General features: G+C 38.4%; 1 protein-coding gene across 4 annotated transcripts in view; it reads left to right on the forward strand.

Annotated features, from left to right (window-relative positions):
- CBLB (Cbl proto-oncogene B) overlaps nt 1–21,469 on the forward strand; it is a 194,944-nt gene that overhangs the window by 164,140 nt on the left and 9,335 nt on the right. For 3 of the 4 annotated variants that reach the window (XM_073306566.1, XM_073306585.1, XM_073306595.1), the window contains exons 14-18: nt 7,886–8,026; nt 12,408–12,496; nt 12,611–12,742; nt 14,204–14,347; nt 18,635–18,754. In XM_073306566.1, coding sequence (XP_073162667.1) covers nt 7,886–8,026; nt 12,408–12,496; nt 12,611–12,742; nt 14,204–14,347; nt 18,635–18,754 — 626 coding nt within the window. The remainder of the gene's footprint in view (nt 1–7,885; nt 8,027–12,407; nt 12,497–12,610; nt 12,743–14,203; nt 14,348–18,634; nt 18,755–21,469) is intronic. The other variant, XM_073306576.1, reaches the window with a different exon arrangement.

The raw sequence follows: 21,469 nt of genomic DNA on the forward strand, positions 1-21,469 counted from the left end.
GTGATATCGCAGTTTCTGGGGAGCCCCCCCCCAGGTAAGTGCTACCCGGAGCCCTCACCCTGTCCTGTGCCCCAACCCCTGTCCCCTCCACACCCAAACTCCTGCTGCTGCTGGGGAGGGGGGTATTGATGGCCCGAGACTGCCTCAGCAGCGGCCAGTGCGACTGACCGTGTGCTGCCCGAGCTGCTCAGGTGGCCCCCGGACCAGGCACACCAGCTGCCCCAGAAGTCATGGAGTCCATGACTTCTGTGACCTCTGACAAACATGCAGCCTTAATTATAACGCATTTTCATTTGCTCACAACTTTCTGGAAAAGTCACCCTTTGAGTTGAAATTGTTTGCATTTAATCCAAGTTCAAAGGTGAATTTATTTTGGGTAGTTTCTAAACACAATATGCTCTAGCCATTTTCATTGTTGTCTGAGCATGGGAAAGAGAGGGAAGCTTGCTTATAGCTAGATATCTCAATATTGAAACTGGACATCTGTATATTGTAATAAACGCAGGCATGTATATTCCAATCATGGTTTCAAATAAACACAGAACAGTACATGCATATATTTGAATGTTTGATTCCCACAGTCTGTGTGAGAAACAATATTGGCTAGAGTGACTATTTCAGAGATAGTTAAAAATGGAAAATTTTGTTCCAGACAAAATTGTGATATTTCAGCATTTATTTTCATCTTGAACAGAAAGTTCATAAATGACTGAATTTGGAAATGTCAGAATGTTTAGTTTTGGCTTAGTTTGACATTAATCTGTTTCTGCTGAAATTTTCACTGTTGCCTCAGGGCCCCATTCTCTTCTATGGGCTGAGCTCCCTGGCTGGACCACATCTTCCATGATGCACCATAGCCACATGACTCCCATTGTGCACCACAGCAGGTCAGCCAGAGATGAGATTGTGGGTATCATGGAAGTTGTAGTTCCACCAGGGTGTCTAATGGACAGAGGCAAATGGGTGCATGAGCGTCTGAACTACAGCTCCCAGGAAGCACCGCTGCAGCTCAGGCAGACAAAAATTGTTGAATTGATGCAAAATGAAATGTGTCAATTTGTTTTTACAAACAGAAACATTTCAGTTTAGTTAATCTGACCAGAAACTATATTGTTTCAGTTCTATTGGTGGAAAATTGAAATATTACCATAGATAATTTCCCTTTTGCAGAAACATTTTCCACCAAAAAAAAAAATTGATGGGAAATACACACCCAGCTCTAGTTTTTCATGATGACTCACTTTGTTTTTTGTTTATTTTAAAAGCCAAACACACTTTAAAGTAAAAAAATATTACCTTGGTGTGTGTAAGGTTTTATGTTAAGAAAATTCAGGATATACAACTATAATTGTGCCGCATGGTATGGGTGCTAAAGCAGAAAAATTATCATTGTGCATAATAGCAAATACTACATATGTCCCATTTCAAATTGACCCAATTAAAGATCTTAATAATCCAGACCCAAGCTTGACAAAGTATGTGAAACCAGGTTGATATTGGTGTTGCACTTTTTAAAACTAATCAGCTTAATGAACTCAGATCATATTTGCAACAACAAAAATTGCTTTTGAGCATATAACATGGATAAGGTTCAGCCTGATGAAATTTGAAATGGTTGAGAGAATATTTTTACAAATTTTTCTCTCTCTAAAATTTGAGAGCCATTAGCCCTCGTAAATATATCAGACTGTTTTCTGTTTGGTCAAAGATATTCTAGCTTTCCATAGATGTTCTGCTGCGGTCTGACCTAAATCCCCCATCTTTTCTATTCTCAAGCCTCTGTTTAGCCGTGGCTGGCAGCAAGGTCACATTATACAGAACAGTGGGTTTTTTCAATTATTTTCATAAAAGTAACTCCAGCATCAGGACTACTGATACTAAGATCCTTTCCTTTTGTTGTTTTCTGTTCCCAGTTGGAAACCAGATCTTGCGAAGTCAGGGACTAGGTTTTTTAATTCAATGTTCTCGGAGCCTGATCTCTTTTACACTAAGACCCCTTTCCACTTCCAAATGTAAATGAGAAATCAGGCACAATGTGTGTCACCTGAAATATCAGACATCAAAGTAAATTTACATAGAAATTCAGGAAATATTTTGAAAATATTTTTATTAAGTATTAAATATCATTAGGATAAAAATCACCGCTGCTATTTGTTGCGAGATAGAACCTTTTTAAATACAAATTGATTGAATTTTTAAACTGTCTAGTAGTAATGAAAAATATTGGGGGGCACAAAATGAACAAATTAAGACTTTTAAAAACTTGTGGATAACTGTTTTAGAAACAGATTAAAATACTTACTGCAACCAAAGTGCCATGATTAATTCAGTAAAAGAAAAAGGTGATTAAAATAAGCTGCTAAATAATAGTTGTCATATGTAGCATTTTAATCAGTAGATCTCAAAGTGCTTTACAAAGGAGGTCAGTATCATTATCCCCATTTTACAGATGGGAAAACGGAGGCACAGAGGAGCGATGTGTATTGCTCATTGTCATCCAGCAGGCCTCCTTAGATCCAGTTCAGTGCTTCATCCACTAGGTTGCACTGTCTCCCTTCTGAAATTTCATATATTTTGTATATCCCTCATCCATTTGTACCTTGCCTACAGCGTTGGGAAGATATTCCCATATGTCTCACTTTCCCTGCCTCTGCCATATTTGAATACGGTAGTCTTAAGTATTCTAAAAAAAGTACAGGAAAACTTTTTAAAGAACTTTGACAACAATATTTTGCAGTTACAAACAATTGTCAATAGTTGCAGAAGGGTTTATATTTTCCTTGTCTGTGGGTTTGTTTTTGTTTTTTTCTTTTTACCAGATGTGCCATATCATTTGGGCTGCTGTTAACTTTGTGATTTCCCTGTGTCCTGCTGATTCATCTTCATCTTAGGTCCTTGATCTTCCTGCAGAATCTCAAGTTTTGTCTAATGGCCTTTGAACGTGTTGGGTTGACTTTATATTGCAAAAGAACATTCACCTCATAATTAAGTAAAATGCATACCCCACTGGTTGCACCTTCATAAAGCACATGACTTGTACTAATTTGTATTTTCCACTCTGGGACTGAATTTCTGACCCAAAGTGAAAAATAATTATGCTGTTGGTATTGGACTGTTCAAAATCCATATTATTGTATGGATCACTAGTGAACTGCATCATTTTTATGCCTGTGTTCCTTGTTAAATGGAATTTAGTGTGAACTTTTTTCCCTTTCCTATGACTTACATACTCTCAAAATCTGCTTTCTCTTTTTTTAGCAGTTTTGACTAATTGGCTAGTTTGCATTGAAGAAAAGTATGAAAGTAATTTTTCACATCATGCATACAATAAGACATCTTTGCTCAAAAGCTGTCCTATTTCTAGCAAAATCATGCTTGCCTTACTTAGGTGAGTAAGTCATTTTTGCCTTTTTGCTAGTAATATGTGGTATAACACAGCAGGTTTTTTTCTGTGAGAAAAGGCAATAAAATCGTAATAAAATGTAAAGAATTTAGATCTTCCAAGAGCTCTTAATTTTATGAATATATCTCACATGTCTAATTGCTTTGAGAGTGTTAGGGGAAAATAGCATAAAGCACTCTGGATGTCCCCCCACCACTACCTTTTCTTTTGTTACTTTTATTTATTTCTATTGTTCTATATGTGAAAATAAATGTTTAGAGTAAAATCCTGGCCCCACTTAATTAAATAGGAATGCTGTCTTTGATTTCAGGGAGATCAGGATCTCACCCTTAATTCACTGTGATTGTTCCTGCAATGGCATTGGAAGTAGCATTATGTATACAGTGGCTCAAGCCTGCAAGATGCTGAGCACTCTAGCCCTGATCTAGGAAATCACTTAAGCACATGCTTAACTTTAAGCATTTGAGGAGTCACACTGGTTTGCATGATTTGCTGGATGAAGGCCAGACTGCTCAGCACCTTGCAGGATTGAGCCCCCAATGTCCAAGGTTTGTGAAGCCCTTTACCCATAAATAAGGAGACCCCTGCCCCACAGGAGCTTGCAATGTAAATAATTGTGAACTGTCAGTGTGCTCAGAGTTCCTCCGGTAAAACTGAGATGGCCTCAGAATGACTTGACAACTAATGACAAAAACCTATTTTGATTTAATAGCTTTCCCTGATTTGCCTTTGTCCATCAATACTCTTCATGAAAAAGAGGGTGACATCTGGCTTCTTTTCAAACAACCAGAAAATATTGAGACACCATTGATAAGGATTTGACTCAACCTTTCAAATTTCAAACACTGCCAAATGGGGAGGCGGAGGGGGGGGAGAGAAGGGGTGAGACTAAAAATTACTTCAGTGGGTTTTGTTTGTTTGTTTTTTCTTTTTACCTGTACACAAATCTTTTCAGAACTTTCAAAGTATTAGTAATTTTTAAAAAATGTAAATATCAAAAATAAATTTTAGGAAGAACATTTCCAAATATAGGCACGCTACGTACTTTGTATCACAGGATATAGTGGAGTGTACATCTGATTTAACCAGTTTTGTAATTAAATCTCTGAACAATGTCTAGAACTAACCTGAAGGAAGCAATCAAAGCCTCTCCTAAAGTGTCAAATTTTGGATAACTTCAAATAAATCAATAGTAGATATCCATATTATAAAATCCTGCTCTGAGCACAAGAGTCTGTTTGTGAAACACAATTTTTATCTAACAATTACAAATTCCATAGAAATATCTGCCTGCTTTGCTTTCTGTGTATCTACCTCATTATAATAGCTTTATGCTAATAGTAGAATAATGAAGGCTTAGTAACAGGCAGTTTCTTTCTCAAGAATAGCCTTCTGTTCCTTCTATACTATTCTCGGTTAATTTATAGTATGTGGAGTATAAACCAGAAGTCCAATATGATTTCATAAAACAAAGAATAGCAAACTACTTCTATACTGGTCAGCATTGGACATCTTTTTTTCAAACCATGGTGTTGCAAGAGTTAACCTTTAAAGCCATTCTAAGTTAAACAAGTAATAAAATAGTCTTCAGAGGAACTTGAGCTGCAAGGTAGCAGTACCTACTGATCCACAAATCTGAGAGAAGTCCTCTTTTGCAGGTCTTTGAACTTCCTCTCTATGGATTCTGACCTTTCCTCATCCTTCTGTTACATTCTTCCATCCCTTATGTGGTGGGCACAGGGCAGTGACACAAACATCTTGTCAGTTTTAACTGGGAATATTTAAATCAAAGATTGGAAAAAGTCATTTCAGCCTGAACTATTATATTTACAAAAGGCCTTTTGCTCCCTCTACAGAAGGTGGTTGAAAACTACAATGCAGACAGCTATAGAATTTAGTTCCATAAATCTTCTTCTGTTTTTCAGTAGAGATCTGCCCTCGGTTATTAGTGTATTCACAAAATAAATTGTATTCCTGCCATTCACAGCTTGTTTTTTTTAAAGTCAAAAGAATATTAATGATTGCAGGAAAGGATATCTGAGAGGTTTCAAAGAACTAAGGAGCTCCAGACTTTGAATATGTTTAGCAAATGTCTCACATACGTCATTCTAGTGCAGCAGTCCTTTTGCTTTCTCTCTCTGCTTTTGCAGACCTCGTGATTTGCTAGATCTATAGTGGCCACACTTATCCTTTTAAAGTAGCATCTGGAGTTTGGTAGTCATGAGACACTATTTAGTATAAATGATAAAAAACACTGCTTTCCATCAAGTACAAATGCACTGTGCCAGATGCTTCAATACTTTTTGTTTTGGTTTTTGGGGTTTTTTTTGTGAAAACAGGAAGCCAGGAATGGCTTGATAAGGAGTTCAGTTCAGCTCTATTCCCTTAACAAAATCAGCTGGACCAAAGGACTAGAAATGAAGCCCACTCCCCTTTCAAATTCAAGTCTCTCTGTGACTCTCAGCCCTCCCTCCCTCCATCCATTAAACAGATGTGCCTGGCAGTGTGGCTTGAAGATCTATAAAATCTCAAATCTGTTGTCCATGTAAGCGATACAATGCATAAAAATGGTCAGGACCATATGCGCATTTGTTCTAGGTCTCTTAAATCAATTGTGCACCTTTTCAGAATGAGCAGTACACCCATTATTGATTGCATGATATTTCATAACCTGTTATCCAGATTATTTTAAGGCAGTTCACTCCTTACCATTATTATTCAATTAGTTTAAGACTCAAACATTGTCTATGACCGTTTCATTTAAGGTTGAAAGTAAATGACAACCATAAGAAAGCTTTACCATTTCCTACTGAGGGTGTTTTGTGAATTTTTTTATTAGATGTGGAATGTAATCATTATAAACATAGGTTTACAGTAAGGAGTGGAGAGCAAAACAAAATTGGTCACTAGAGATAGACCGTGTCCAGTCATCACTTACCAAGATCAAAGGACCGAATATCAGCCTTGTTCGTAAAGGTTTTCTCTTTTCATAGTGGCACTTTCCGTGTGTCGTTGCTAGCTGAGGAATTACATTTTGTATATAATTTTGTTTATACTCAGTTTATGATTAGAGTACTTTCTTCCGTTTTTGTATTTTTAAAGCCAATCTCATACTTGTTACTAAGGCCAGGTAGAAGAACATGGGACTGACTGTGTATGGGAGGAAACCTTTCCCAGGCTGTGCAGTGGTAATAATATTTGACGGCTCTTGCGACCTCCAGCACTGCAATAGCGATTGCTTTGGTGGTGTTTATTCCTCTTCCTTTAGCAAGGGACTTGTTGGATTTGTGTGGCTACTGACCCACTGCCAGTGTTCCTTCTTATTCCTGCCGGATCCAGTCCCCTCCACATGAGTGTAAAAGGAGATTCCATTGAGCTGGGCTTTGCAGAGTACAAGCAGTGTGCAGTCCCCAGAAAGTACTTCTGTGCTTCTCCTCCGCAATTCAGTATGACTTAATTGGGTTTGCTGGGCCCTCTGCATCAGTATAGGCAGGTGACAGATGAAAGGGACAGGGTCCTAGAAGTGCCTGTATTTTTATTGTTAACTCCAGTGTAGCACGTGTAGTCTGATCAGAAAAAGCAGGTTTCTCTGTTGCTTCAGTAGCGAGAGAGGCCTGAATCATAACCTGAATTCTGGGAAAGTTTGGATCTGCAGCCAAATCTTGTAAGTCAGGCCGCACACCAGCACTGATTTCCAACCTGTAGCTCCTCAACTACAAATGACATCTTCATAGACTACTAGAATTCTATGGAGGGGAAGGATAGCTCAGTGGTTTGAGTATTGGCCTGCTAGACCCAGGGTTGTGAGTTCAATCCTTGAGGGGGCCATTTAGGGATCTGGGGCAAAAATTGGGGATTGGTCCTGCTTTGAGCAGGGGGTTGGACTAGATGGATGACCTGCTGAGGTCCCTTCCAAACCTGATATTCTGTGATTCTATTCTAAGAATTCACCACATCCTTGTAACAATGAGGGCAGTTGTGTAGGAAGGTAAAATGACAATTCAAAAACTAAATCTAAAAAACAGACAAACCTGTGACGGGGCAGAGTTGTTGCTAGAATCAGATTTGGTGAATGTCAGCTCTCTTGTTGAGCCCCTCAAAATATTGTTGTCTTACTGTAACCTTCATTTAGCTCCTTTGATAAATATAATCAGGTTAAGCTTCTTATCTGGATGTTTTGTATTCTAAATCTATTTAAGTCTGCATGGCTCTCTGCTACTCCATTTGATGACAGAGTAGCTCTCTGGCTGTCCAAGGTTTACCAACTGCTCCACTGTACGGTCTTAAGAATGGGTGATACGGGAAGGGGAAAAACAATCTCATAATTTTGTTTAGTCTGACAGGAAATTTCTCTGTGTTACTGTCTTATAAACTGGTGACATTTACGAGAAATTTTTTTCTTTAGTGTTGGATCAAGCATGGTTCTTCAACAGTTAAACTGATGCTGGGCATGTTTGTTTGTTTTTTTTCCCCCTCTCTTAGGTGCGTCATTCCTGTAACAAATTCGCTTGCTGAGAAATCAAGGGAACATGTAGAAGAAGATGAGTACAAGATTCCTTCTTCCCATCCTGTATCCCTGAGCTCCCATCCACCTCACTGTCATAATATAAAACTTCATACTAGGTAAGGTAGCTTGCAGCATTGCACTGCTTTGGAGAGGAGAATAAAATCATTTCAGAATGAACTTTTGACAGGTTTTCTAAAATCTAATTGGTTATAATCACGGTGAAGCTGTCTGCCTTCTAAAGGGTAATCTTTTCATGCTTGGGTTATTCATGCCCTTTTATTCCTCTGGTGGAGTTGAAGGAGAATAGAAGCCATTAAACTCTGTGGTTCAGAATTTAAGTAACAAAATGCAGAACACATTTGAATCAATATACTGTGACTATCAAAATACAGCAGTACTTCCCATGGTTTCACACTCTCCTTGCCTTGTGTGTACCAGAGTTATAGCAACTTCTTTAAACTTTTAGAACCTATTTCACAGAAGACCTTCCTTTGTGTTTCACAGGAAGAAAACATTTTTCATTCAGGCTTAATATTTCTCTTTCACTTTAAATATATCTTAAAATAATATCTGCGAACTGTAAGTCTCTGAATCATTAAAGGGTTGTGGCAAGGAGATTTGGACTCAAGAGACATTGCAGCTGAAGGCTGTGTGGCTCATGGCAAACCTCTTGGTCCCTGATTCATAAAGCTAATCTGAGTGTGCGGAATGAAGATAATAATCAGGAGGAAGGCTGAAATATCAGAAGGGACCAATTACTAGTAGTCTTATAGGTCAAAAGTACTATCTTAAAATCAATTATTGATCTACTAAGTTCTGACTCTCTTCTGCAGCTTAAAATTCATTGATACATTAGGACTTTTTTTCCTTTCAGAATGTGATGTCAATGCAATAAAACTCAACGTTCTCCTCATTCCAGGCTTAACCAATTAAGGTCTGATTTTACACATGTTTAATAAGAGATTTAGCCCAGTGTGGTGAAAAGGTCACTTTCTGATTACTACTTCTGTCGAAGTTATAAATTCCTGGAAATATAGGCTATTGTTGTTAACAGAATTGCTGACATGACCTTCTGTGCAAAGATGTGAATGTTTGACTGGTCTTTGAGTGTTTTCTAGTCATGTACCCTTAAACTCCCACCTATTCTTCTGGGGAAAGATTTTTTTATTTTTTTTAATAGACATTCAGTGTTACTGAATAGAATTGACTTTATGGGACAGACAGGATTTTAAAACTTTACATTTATGGACCTATTTATCAGGGGCTTTTTTGTTTGTCCCACTTGGGAACCTCTCCACCAAGTCAGCCGTGTAGTAGAGAGATGAGTTGCCTATATGAATGGAGGAAGAATGGATGGAACATGCAAGAAAGAAGGAGAGTTCTGCGTAGGAATAAACTCCATTGGCTCTACAGCTGCCTAGGACTCCTACACTAGGGGAAGTCCCCAGATAAAGAATTATAGGAAATTTCCACTCCCTTGGTACCTCCTGTGTAGCACAAAAGGAGTGGAGTGGGGCTGAGAATCTTGTTCTCTATTTTGCAGACCATCACAGTTATAGATTTCAAAGCTGACTTTCCCACCATTCCATCTGGCCATTTGTTTTTAGCCTTGTTGATCCATAAGAGAGATTACCTTCAGCTGGTCATGGGTCCTTTAGACCAACAGTGCTAGCCTAGCACTAATCCAGGACATGCCACGCAGAAAACTTCCTTAATTGTCAGTTAAAGTTGCTGCAATGATTTCATGTAATAACCCTTGTACAAATTACATATATAACAAGAAAGTGAGGCCTAAAATAAAAACCTGTGACACTTTAGAGAGTATAGAAATGATCTATTAATGAATTTATATAAATATTCCAAATGTTACATTAACTTTCTGCTGTTAGCTAATGTCAGTGCTGAAGTGTAAACATTCAAAATTATACGTTTCACAAACAACCTTGATTCCGACCAACAGCATATACTTAGGAACTGGAGCTAGGCAATATTTTTCATTCAAAAAAGGTTTTTGACAATAAAAGGCTTATTTTGTAGAAATGACAATTTTTGTGTAAAATCACTCTTTAATTTTTGTTGCTATTGAAAACACAAAAACTGAAATCTTTTTGTTTGTCAGTGTCTGAAAATTTCAGTTTTTTCACAAAAATTAGAAGAAGAATTAATTTTTTTTTGCTTTAATAAAAAAATTGGCACCCCTTCTCACCTCTTGGTTTTCAGCAAGCTCTATTAAGAGCTTTTTTCAATGCATTTTTCATAAATGTGAATTTATTCAGCTGTGTAACTAGTATACATTTATTTGTAATATGCATATGCTGAAAGAGTTTGTAACTTTTTGTAGAGTCATACCAAATTCACGTTGTCACGTTGTTTTTCAAAACACATCACAAATGTTTGGTAAGCATGGGTATGCCTATTGGCCTCTCCATTTTGAAGTTAAATTGGAGTTTTTACACTCTGGCTGGCTGCTTCATGAGAGTGTCTAGTTTTCTGGCTGTGACAAAGACTTCATAAGGGGCAAAAATAATCGTGGGGTGACTTAATTAAAATTCTGGATTGAGTCCAGATACTTTAAAGGAGACAGAGACTGCAGTTGTTATTGTGGATGTCATGTAGTTCATGGCTATTGAATTCCAGCATCCTATTCTGCGCTTAATGAAAACATGTTTAATTTTGTGCCCATGTATTAGTATTATAGTACACTTCCAAAAGTCGTATTATAATATACCAAATGGATTGCATTGTAGTTTTCTGTCTAGATTGTTAGTCAATTGATTTGTTTTGTAGCTGACTTTATTTTATTCCCAGGTTTGTCTGTGTTATGGAAAGGAGAGAAAAGACAAGTGTCTCAGTAGAACAGTCCCTACTAATATAACACAATTGTATCATTCTGTTTACAATGTTTCCCCAAAAAGTATTTCCTTAAAGAGGGAAAAAAAGTAGCTGGGATGTAGGATGTTTCATACTTGCTTACTTCGTATTTCTAGTGCCTGGTCACACTGAAGACATCCTCTTTGGCAGGGAGTTGTTAGGGTACTTTGTCGTCTATGGCTAGTGAACGTATGGAATATGGAGAGTAGACTCATAAAATAGGGCTGGAAGTGTCTTGTCTTGTTTTTTCCTTGATAAGGAGTCAAGGGTGGATTATTCCCTATAGTATATTTTTAGGTGACTTAATCAGTCTAGCTTCAAAGGACTCAAGCAATTTTTCTTCCTCCACTTCCATTGGAAGACTGTTCCAGAGTATAATAGGTCTCACCAATAGGAAGGTTTTTCTTCAGCTAGTCAGGAAAATAATTATTCTTTATTTTCATTTCATTTATTCCTATTTATAGCTCCTGGGACCACACACAATTCCATTTCCTCTTTCCTGTTTATATGCTTTAAATAATTGCACACACTTTATTCATCCATCCCTTCCATATGGCCAGCGTGTATAGATTTATTTACATTCCTGCTAATGGTGAAACTCTAGATCTCTCTAGCTTGAAAGGGTCAATGATTTGTGAGAATGGTGTATGTAATATGACCTATAGCCTTCCTCTAACTGAAGAAGCTTATTTTGATCCTTCCTACCTATACAAACGTTGCAGTTCTTGTCATAGAGTTGAGATGCCTCCATTCCTTGGTTTGTTTTTAACACTTGTTCAAATAGCACATAATTCACTATTGGGTGATTTTAGTTTCCTGTTTGTATCCTGAGCCTTTTAGCAGAGCTATCATATATTATCCATTAAGGGTAATTTGTATTTTTATGCCAGGATTTTCCAAGTAGTTTTCTACTTTACTGCCTGAATCACCAGGATTGCTAGTTCTGGGAAGTTTTAGCATCCAATTTGACTTAGACTTCTTTTTACAAACAATTTGTTTCCCTTTGGAGGAAAAGATAAAATTAAATATAAAAGACAAAGCAATACACCACTTTTTTGACAACAGAGGATCTAATGGAGACTCTCTAAATTGTTTTGGGCAGAGTTAAATAATTATTTTATTTTAAGAGTTTGACTAGGAATATTATGGACATGCACTATTTCCATGGGTTTGTTCTTGTTTAAAGGATTTTATTTCCAGTGTATTTACTGTTTGATTTCAGTAATAAAATAAGGATAAATTTACATATGTAAGTTCACAGTATGGAGAAGTAGCATATTCTAGTAGACTGATCTTTGGGTTGAGAGTCAGGAACTCCTAAAGTCTAATCTCAGCTCTTCCATTATCTTGCAATGGAGGCTTGCATAAATTACTTAATTTCTGTGGCTCAATTTTCCCATCAACAGAATAGTGTAATTTCTCAGAAGGCTGTTGTGAGGATTAATCTGTTACTGTGTTTAATATGCTTTGAAAGTGAAAAACACTAGGAGTGTTTAAAAAGTTTTTATAACTTGCATTCCTCCATTTGTTTTGATGTAATCTATTGTGCTATAGTGTTCATTTTGTGATTTGGGGGATGAAAATTTGGGTGGTTGGTTGATTTCTTCCTTTGATCTCTGCTTTGAGGGTGTGCGAGAATGGTCAGTGTGCTGGTATAATGAATGGAACACACAATGCTACTTCAGAGATGAAGAAATCCAAAACCCCGGAGTTAGGTATGTTTTTTTCATTTTTATTTATTTGTTTTTAACTCTAGAAGAAGACAACCAGTCTGACACATTTAGAGGTGCAATAAGAAAGCATTCACTTCTTGTTGCTTTGTTATTCAGGAGATGCCTTTGATGCATCCACTGCTCCAGTATCTTTACCACCTGCACGGCCTCCTACCAGAGACAACCCAAAACACAGCTCTTTGCTCAACAGGACGCCCTCCGATTATGATCTTCTGGTGCCCCCTTTAGGTAGCCAACCTTCTGCTGTTAAATTTTTAATGGTTAACATAGTTAAGATTAACCAAATACCAAGCTTATTGCAAAACAGAATAAAATAAAGTCATAGGTTTATTAAGAGTTTCAAATGAGCTATGAGCTAGATTATTTGAAGAAAACAAGTGAGTGTAATTATGCTGTGATCTGCAGTCAGTGCCTGTCTCAGTCCAGGCACTGAGCTCTATCAGCTTTACACATTAACATCCAAGTCCCAACATTAGTCAGTTGGTGAAGACTGATCATGTCATAGAAGGTGCTACGCCCGTTCCCTGCAAAATGGGAAAGTTTACCATGGTTGTATCAGGATTTAGTGTCATGCCAGAAACAGATGCAAAGGCAGTTTTAAATTCATCTTCTGATGGTGAACAGTAGAGAAAGCTTTTACTCTAAAAATCAGATTTTAGTCACTTAATATTGGAATTAGTCAAATTTCAAGTTCTGTAAATTTGGGGGGGGCTGACTTTTTGTGTGTTAATTTGAGTTTTCATTTTATCATATAAAAGGGAGTGACTAATGGAGATAATAAATCTGGAGTTTGTTTCCTTTATATCAAGAGATTAAGGTTTAAGGCAGAGTACGATCAGTGCCCAGAATCATCAAACGTTGCCCTTCCCAATCCTAGTCCCTGGTTCCCTCTCCTAGAGCCCCTCAACTTCTCCAGTTCAGCAGACACTAACCAAGCCACCCTCTCAGTCATGCTGGGGGTCTTATGCTTGCCCTCTGCCACCCTCTGTAGCCTACCCATACCTCAGTTGTGAAGTGTTGGCTCCACTAGGCATGCTAACCCACTATGCATTATGAGGTGTATTAGCTCACACTCCAATTACATAGTGCAGTAACAGAGAGCAGCACAAGGGGGAGAGGTGGGAATTGCACTGTTTGACAGCCCTGAACTACACCTGTCTGCTCCTCTCTCATAATGTAGAGGGTGAAGTCGCCCATGAATCCCCAGAACTGCATTTCTTGGCCTCTTGGGCCAGATCTGCTTATCCCTATGTAAGGTGACACACAGTATATATCAAATCCAGCATGGTCCGTACATCATCATTTCCCCCCCCCCCCCCAACTCCCCACCCACACACACAGATACACAGAGATCATCCTACAGTACTTTTCAGTGTGCTCTTTTATTTCACTCGAGTGCAACATCTGCAGACTGGCCACCAAGACGCTGCTTATTTTACAACCTAGAGTAAACCTTTTTCCAAACCGCCCCCCCTCGAAACTGAGTACACTAAAAGGTCATTCACAGCATGTTGTAAAGCATTCAGTTGTGCATAAAAAGAGCCAGTCTTACAATTTAATTATTGGAGTCACTGAACTTCTAGAAAACCCTAGGAGTGAGAGCCTCTGTTATCAGCCATGGAAAATCAATTTTAAGCTTCACTCTTTTTTTTGTACTGTTCTTAATGAAGTTTTGCTCTTTAAATGCAGGCGAAGATACGTTTGACAACTCACCACCGTCACTTCCTCCTCCTCCACCACCTCCCGCTCGGCACAGCCTCACTGAGCATTCCAAACCTCTGGGCTCAGGAAGCAGACCCTCTTCAGGACATGAACTGTTCCTTCCTCCTTCGGGTAAGAGTCACCAAGCAAACAAAGTTTTTAACGTATTTTTGTTTACAGCAGAAGCTTATCTGAGCTGATAAAGTTGTCATTGTCTGTTAGAAATACCTTTTCCCATAGCTAACTGTCTAAAAACTGGAGAGATTAGTTTTTAAAACTATAGAGATGAAACATCTCAGAGAATATAAAATAGTCTCTACTTTTCTTTTCCCCATGTAATAGATAAAATCAATATTTTCATACTAGACATGACATTTTGGTAAATAACATTTTTCTTATGGGAACCGTTATTTTAAAGTGCCAAGTTTTCCATTGAGTTCTGTGTTGCCAGTATGCATCATTTGTCATATCACCAGAGTATTAGTTTCTTTAGGACAATATAATGTACAATTTAGTCTTCTTTTTGAATGGGGACAACACTAGAAAAGAAGGGCAAAGAACAACAACATATATTTGATAGAACAGTTACTGTCAAATCTTACTTCTAAACTATATAAATTGTAAACCCCACTGATTGCAAGGAACTGCAGTTCATCCCATTGTTCATGAAATTCATATCCCCAAATCATTGTCTATCTCTTTCAGTCCAGTTTTCAGCCTGCATATGGCACAGAAACTGTGCTACTGTCTTGATTGATGTCCTCCTGTTAATGTACAGTGGTTGGTCCTCCATGCTGATTAACTTGGTTCTGTTTGCTGCCTCTGATGTAGATTACTCCCAACTTGTGGGCTGGGGTACATACTATAGCTGTTGAGGGGTTCCCTTCTTTCTTCTTTGGGAGGTTTCAGACGATGTTTCTGGCCAATTATCTGCCTACCCTGAGGATTCTGTTTTGTGGTGATCTGCAAGGCTCTGTATTGTCACATATCTTCTTTCAGCAGGTATGTGAAGCTCCTGAGGGATACAGTAAGGCATTTTGGGCACTGGTGTAAGTAGTATGCAGTTGACAGGCAGTTCTGTCTTGTTTTCATCACATCCTGCTGGTGTGTAGTCTTTGCTTTCCCAGCATATGGATGACATTTGTTGTTAGATTGAGAGCAAGCTGGCTGAGGTGCCAGATAAATTAGCAGTGATGTGAGTGGGTGGCATAAATGATCCTGAAAGATGGTTTGCTTTCCTGTCAGAGAGGTTTTTGGTTGTCCCTTTCTTGTCTAATAGCTTCACAAATTAAGAGGTTCTGTTGGACCCCATCTATGCCATCCTTCCAAGATAGATAATTAGTTAAACTTTATTTTATTTTTAACACAACCCCACACTGATACAGCTCTGATACAGAATACTGTTTTTACTGGTAATCCCAAAATATAAACACAATGAAAAATCTGTTTGAAAAAGAAACCTGTTGTGTCCACATTAATCATACATATTGTTCTGCCTCAACTGCAAGTCGATAAGTGCATAATTTTTACCATAAATCGACAGTCTTATGTACTTTTCCTTTTAAATTACATTGGACACAACATTATTCTCCAGAAATAGCAATTATAGAAATACTTTATTGAAAAATTCTGCCATAATTTGACACTTTAAAAATTGGATAATATTTCCCACTTAACTGCATCACTTAAAAGGAAATAGTTAAATTCCAAAATCAAGATGATAAAATAGAATACACAATAAGAATCCATGGATCAGAGTTGAGGTGATTGTGTTGTGTTAAACGTGGATTCCTTTACAATAACTTGTTCATTTTGTGGACAGTGTAAGGTTTATTATGTTAACTATTCATTCCTTATGTTTAAGTGCTTAGGTCGTTATTTTTCAAACTGTGGGGTGTGTGCTCGCTGTAAGGGGTGCGATGAAGTTTTCAGCGGGGACCAAAGGACCTGGTGCTGGCCAGCTCCCACAGGAACAGCAGATCCTCGTGCAAACTCACTTCCCTTTCTCCACGCACATGGTCTCTCTCCCACACCTGTGCATGCACACCCTCCTCCCACCCTCTGGCTGTGCTGGGAGTCAGCATGGTGGCAGCACTACCATATGCACGTCTTTACCCCCAGCATGCGCATGTGCACACAGGGAGAGGGCAGCGCCGCCTCACACATGCACTAGTGTCGCTCCTGGCAGTGGGATTTCAAGTGGGGCACGTGAGCCTTCTCCCGACACGTGCTGGTCACGTGGAGATTTTGTAACCCCCACCCCCGTGCGGGCTTTGAACTCGGCACTATCCAGATTCTCCTTCCCCTGTGCTAATGGGAAGCATGCCTAGGACATGAATCTCCAAAGACGGGTGAATTGGGGAACCTCTGGCTCAGGTTTTGTTACTGTTGTCATATGTAAAGGATGTTGTCACTTAGCAACCTGAACTGGGTTTTGAAATGTGTTTGTTGTTTTTGGAATGACCTTCTGTAGGTTTTGTCTTCCAAGGACAGTAGTTAGTGAGCCAACGTTTTCAAATATAGGTAGCAAAATTAGACTTCTAAACAGACCTGATTTTTCAAAACTGACCTCACAGCAGATCCCATTGTACCCAATGTCAATTTAGGTACCTAAATATTGAATTAGGAGCCTAAGATAACACATTTTTGAAAATCTTGGCATCAGTGATTAGTGTGTTGTCATTTATTTGTACTGCAGTAGTGCCTAGGGGCCCCAGGCATGGACTCGGACCATGTTGTGCTACGTGCTGTACAAACACAACAAAAAGATAGTTCATGCCCGAGTCTATCACTGTAAGGGTCAATCCAAAAGTCATGTATGTATTTGGATAATTAAATGTTTCTCCGTGAAATATGACGTTGAAAGGTATGTGGCTCTAGAGGTGTTGACATGCTTTAGCACAAAGTTATTTACAGGGTCTACCAAACCATCAGGTAGAATAGTATTTTCAATACCTCTAACATCTCTACAGACTGAATGTTACAAATAGTTTTGTTGCACTTTTTCTGTTTATTTAAATGCTGTATTCCTTTTGCTCAGCAAAAAACGAGGCAAAAAAAATCTGAAACATTTAGAAATCAAGTTTACATTTTTGAGTTCACATCACGCTATTGCAAGGAGTTGCATCAATCACGTAATGAAATATGACAGGTTTAACCCACCATAACACATAGCAAAAAATAACAAAGCATAAAAATGCAGGAAGTGTTTGTCTCATAACTGCTCTTCTGAAATGGCAAGTTCATTTAAAAAATACCCCTCACCTAAAAGCTTCAAGTAAATGTGTTGCAGTACAAGTACCTGAGAGTAATTAGATGAACCCAAGTGACACTTTCTGACGTTTTCTGCTATCTGTCAAGATTTGAAAGTTGAGTAATGTACTAGTACTCTGTACTTTTCTTGACACAGTTCAATTCACCATCCATCTTGTCAAATAAGCCACTGGATATGGATGACTTTGCAGGTTACAAGAATCCAAGTTTCATGCTTGTGAATTGCAGGGACAGAAATTACTCTAAAATGGAGTATTGAAGATAAACTAATGTTATCTGCAATTTACAAGGTTATGTGGAAAATTATTTGGAAATAACATAATAATTTAATATAATTTATAAATGTTCACATAAAATCTGGAAAGTACATTTTATGGTCACTTAACATTTTCCATATGTACATATTAGGTATGATCTGTACTGTCACTGTTCATTAATCTTATAAGTGCCTTTGATTACACGGAGACACATGCTTGTGTGGTTGCTGTTTCATTCTTTTTTTTTGAATATTTCTTTAGACACTGATTTCCAAAGCCATATTATGATTTGACAGTACAAGCCTTCAGGTGATTTCACAGGCATGCAACAGATCTAGTGAGTGTACAGTCAGGACCTGATCATCACAAAAAATATATATATATCCCTCCACCCACTGTGGTAAATGGATTGAAGACTCAGTTGAGGAAAGCAACCTGTTCAGGATAGGTCTTCAGCATTGCTTAAAGTTAAGCACCTGCTGGAGTACTGTCTTCAATAGGGGCCTAAAAATGGAGAAGAGAGAATGTTCTAATCTTCTGCTTTGACTTTTTAATCTGTCTTCAGTAATTGGCAAAGACAGACACAAAGCTTGCTTACCCCTATCACTAGTTTCTTTAATATATGTTGGGGAGGGAGACTATATTAAGTTAACCACCTCCATTGGTTATTGCTAGGCATAGTTACATCCCCACTGCATGAATGCACGTAAGTGTGTGTGTGTGTTCCTTTTGACACACACACACACACACACACACACACACACACACCCCTGTTTGCACTCACAATCCCTTCTCTCCTGAAGCTTCTTGTTCATACAGCTCTAATCTGGTCCCGTGTGTATGAACCTTGCGAACATTTTTAACTTTAAGTATCCTCTCGTTTTTATAGATCTCTTTTTTGATCCAGCTACTAGTGTAATTCCTTTGCCTCCTGCTCGAAGATTAACAGGGGAAAATGTCAAAACTAATAGAACATCACAGGACTATGATCAGCTTCCATCCTCCTCAGGTAAGATGCAAAACTGTGGTTAGATAAAGTAGCAGCCTAAGAAAGCAAGTAATCTTAGCTCAGACAAATTGGCAGACATCAGCCAGTGCATTGCTATCTTGTTTTTGAGGAAAGGCCGCTGTTATTCACAACAAAAGCTGGCAGTTCTCTTCCTATGAAAAACAGATAGTAACCATTAGAGAAACAATAGAGATGGATCTCCTGAAAGGACATAAAGTCCCAGAGTGGCTCATCTATTCTATGGTCTGAAGGGTCGGTGAAAAGAATTTTCCTTTTAAAGATTATTCCTTTTAATCCTACCCATAGACATTAAATGCTTATGTGAATTCTGGTATCCTTTTTTTTTTATAAGGTATTTTCCCTGTTCCTTTGGGGATCACAAGAGGTCAGAAGTCATGCAGGGGCCACTGTGCCTCTTGGTTCCAATTTTATTCTTGTATTGTTCTGTGGACAAAATAGAACTTAAACCTATATATTGTTCTCTCAGATATGTACCAATGTGCCTTCCGTGGCTCTGGGCACTGTAAAACGTTTTAAAATACACAGGAAACCCAAAAGCAACTAAAATAGCATAGCTAGTTTGTAACAACCCAGTCAACATAATGTAACAAATTAAAAAGATGGCTATAATGTATAGCATCTCTGATCCAAAAGGAACCTCAAAATTTCAGTCCAATTATAATGTATCCAATCCTACAGTTGGATTCACATGGCTGGACCCTTGCCCCCACACAGATCCAATGACAGATTGAAAGTCTGTAAGGAGCTACTATGAAGGAGCTACTGTAAGCTGGGCGTACAACTGGTTGGAAAACTGTTCCCAGAGAGTAATCATCTGTTGTTCATAGTCAAGCTGGAATGGCATATCAAGTGGTTTCCCGCGGGTTCTGTTCAATATCTTCATAAATGATTTAGATAATGTCAGAGAGCCCACACACAGTTCGCAGATGATACCAAGCTGAGAGGGGTTGCAAGTGCTTTGGAGGATGGGATTGAATTTCAAAATGATCTGGACAAACTGCATAAATGGTCTGAAGTAAATAGGATGAAAGTCAATAAGGACAAATGCAAAGTACTCCACTTGGGAAGGAACAATCAGTTGCATACATACGAAATGGGAAATGACTGCCTAGGAAGGAGTACTGTGGAAAGGGATCTGGGGGTCATAGTGGACCACAAGCTAAATATGAGTCAACAGTGTAACACTGTTTCAAAAAAAGAGAACATCATTCTGGGATGTATTAGCAGGAGTGTTGTAAGCAAGACACGAGAAGGAATTCTTCCGCTCTACTCGGCGCTGATTAGGCCTTTACTGGAGTATTTTGTCCAGTTCTGGGTGCCACATTTTAGGAAAGATGTGGACAAATTGGAGAAAGTCCAGAGAAGAGCAACAAAATTATTGAAGGTCTAGAAAGCATGACCTAAGAGGGAAGATTGAAAAAACTGGGTTTGTTTTGTCTGGAAAAGAGAAGACTGAGAGGGAACGTGATAACAGTTTTCAAGTACATAAAAGGTTGTTACAAGTAGGAGGGTAAAAAAAAATTTTGTTAACTTCTGAGAATAGGACAAGAAGCTATGGGCTTAAATTGCAGCAAGAGCGGTTTAGATTGGACACTAGGAAAACTTCCTGTCAGGGTGGCTAAGCACTGGAATAAATTGCCTAGGGAAAGGTTGTGGACTCTCCATCGTTAGAGATTTTTAAGAGCAGGTTAGACAATCACCCGTCAGGGATAATACTAGATAATACTTAGCCCTGCCACGAGTGCAGGGGACTGAACTAGATGACCTCTCGAGATCCCTTCTAGTCCTATGATTCTATCCTTTTATGTACAGTAGAAATCACTTAATACACCAATGAATGTACTTGCCTTTGCAGTACAACACAGCAGCTAATTAAAGGGACACTGTCAACCATAAACCTAGTCAGTTTAAAAAGAAATAAAGTAAAAGTAGTTTCATTATTACCCCAATCCCTGAGTCCTTTGCCTATTTGCGGTCAGTTTTCCTGTTCTTTACAAATGTATTTTTTCTCCTTTTTGCTGCATGAAAGCCCGTACAATCAGGGGAAACTGGCCAACAGAGGCCCTGAGTTAATCATGTGAGTAGTTGCACTGAGTCATGTGCAGGTAGCTGTTAGGTCTGGGCCATGATGAACTGTTCAGGGCAAACAGTGAAATTGTATGTGTGCAAACTATTCTCAAATGTACAAAATGAACACATTGAAAAACATGATTTTTTCCATCTTGTCTGTCAGTTTTAGTAATTGTAGGTGTTACTTGCCACGACAGTAGGTGATAGATTTTCCAACCAAAGTGTGATTTTTTTTTTTAAATACCGTAAAGTTGACATTGTTCGTTTAACAGTGTGTTACACCAGTATACTACAGTATAGATCAGGAAGTGAAGAACACATTTTCCAGTTGAAACTACAGGCAGGATTAAGCATGAAAAGTGCCAGAGGATCTTTAATGATCACCACTGTTTAGAACCTCAGTTTGATGTCTCAAATAAACGATAGCATTTTCAAGACTACAATTCCCCTAACAGAATGTTGGTGCTCACTATTTAGATAGCATTATTGGTTTTACAGTGCGTGTTAGTTTATAAAATCTTCAGGGAAGGGCTCTTGTCTTTCTGACTGGCAGAATGGGGCCCTGATTCTGACTGAAGGGCTTCTGGGTGCTGTTTTAATATACATATGTGATAATATAATAAA

Source organism: Lepidochelys kempii, chromosome 1 (assembly GCF_965140265.1).
Source record: "Lepidochelys kempii isolate rLepKem1 chromosome 1, rLepKem1.hap2, whole genome shotgun sequence".
NCBI lineage: Eukaryota > Metazoa > Chordata > Testudines > Cheloniidae > Lepidochelys > Lepidochelys kempii.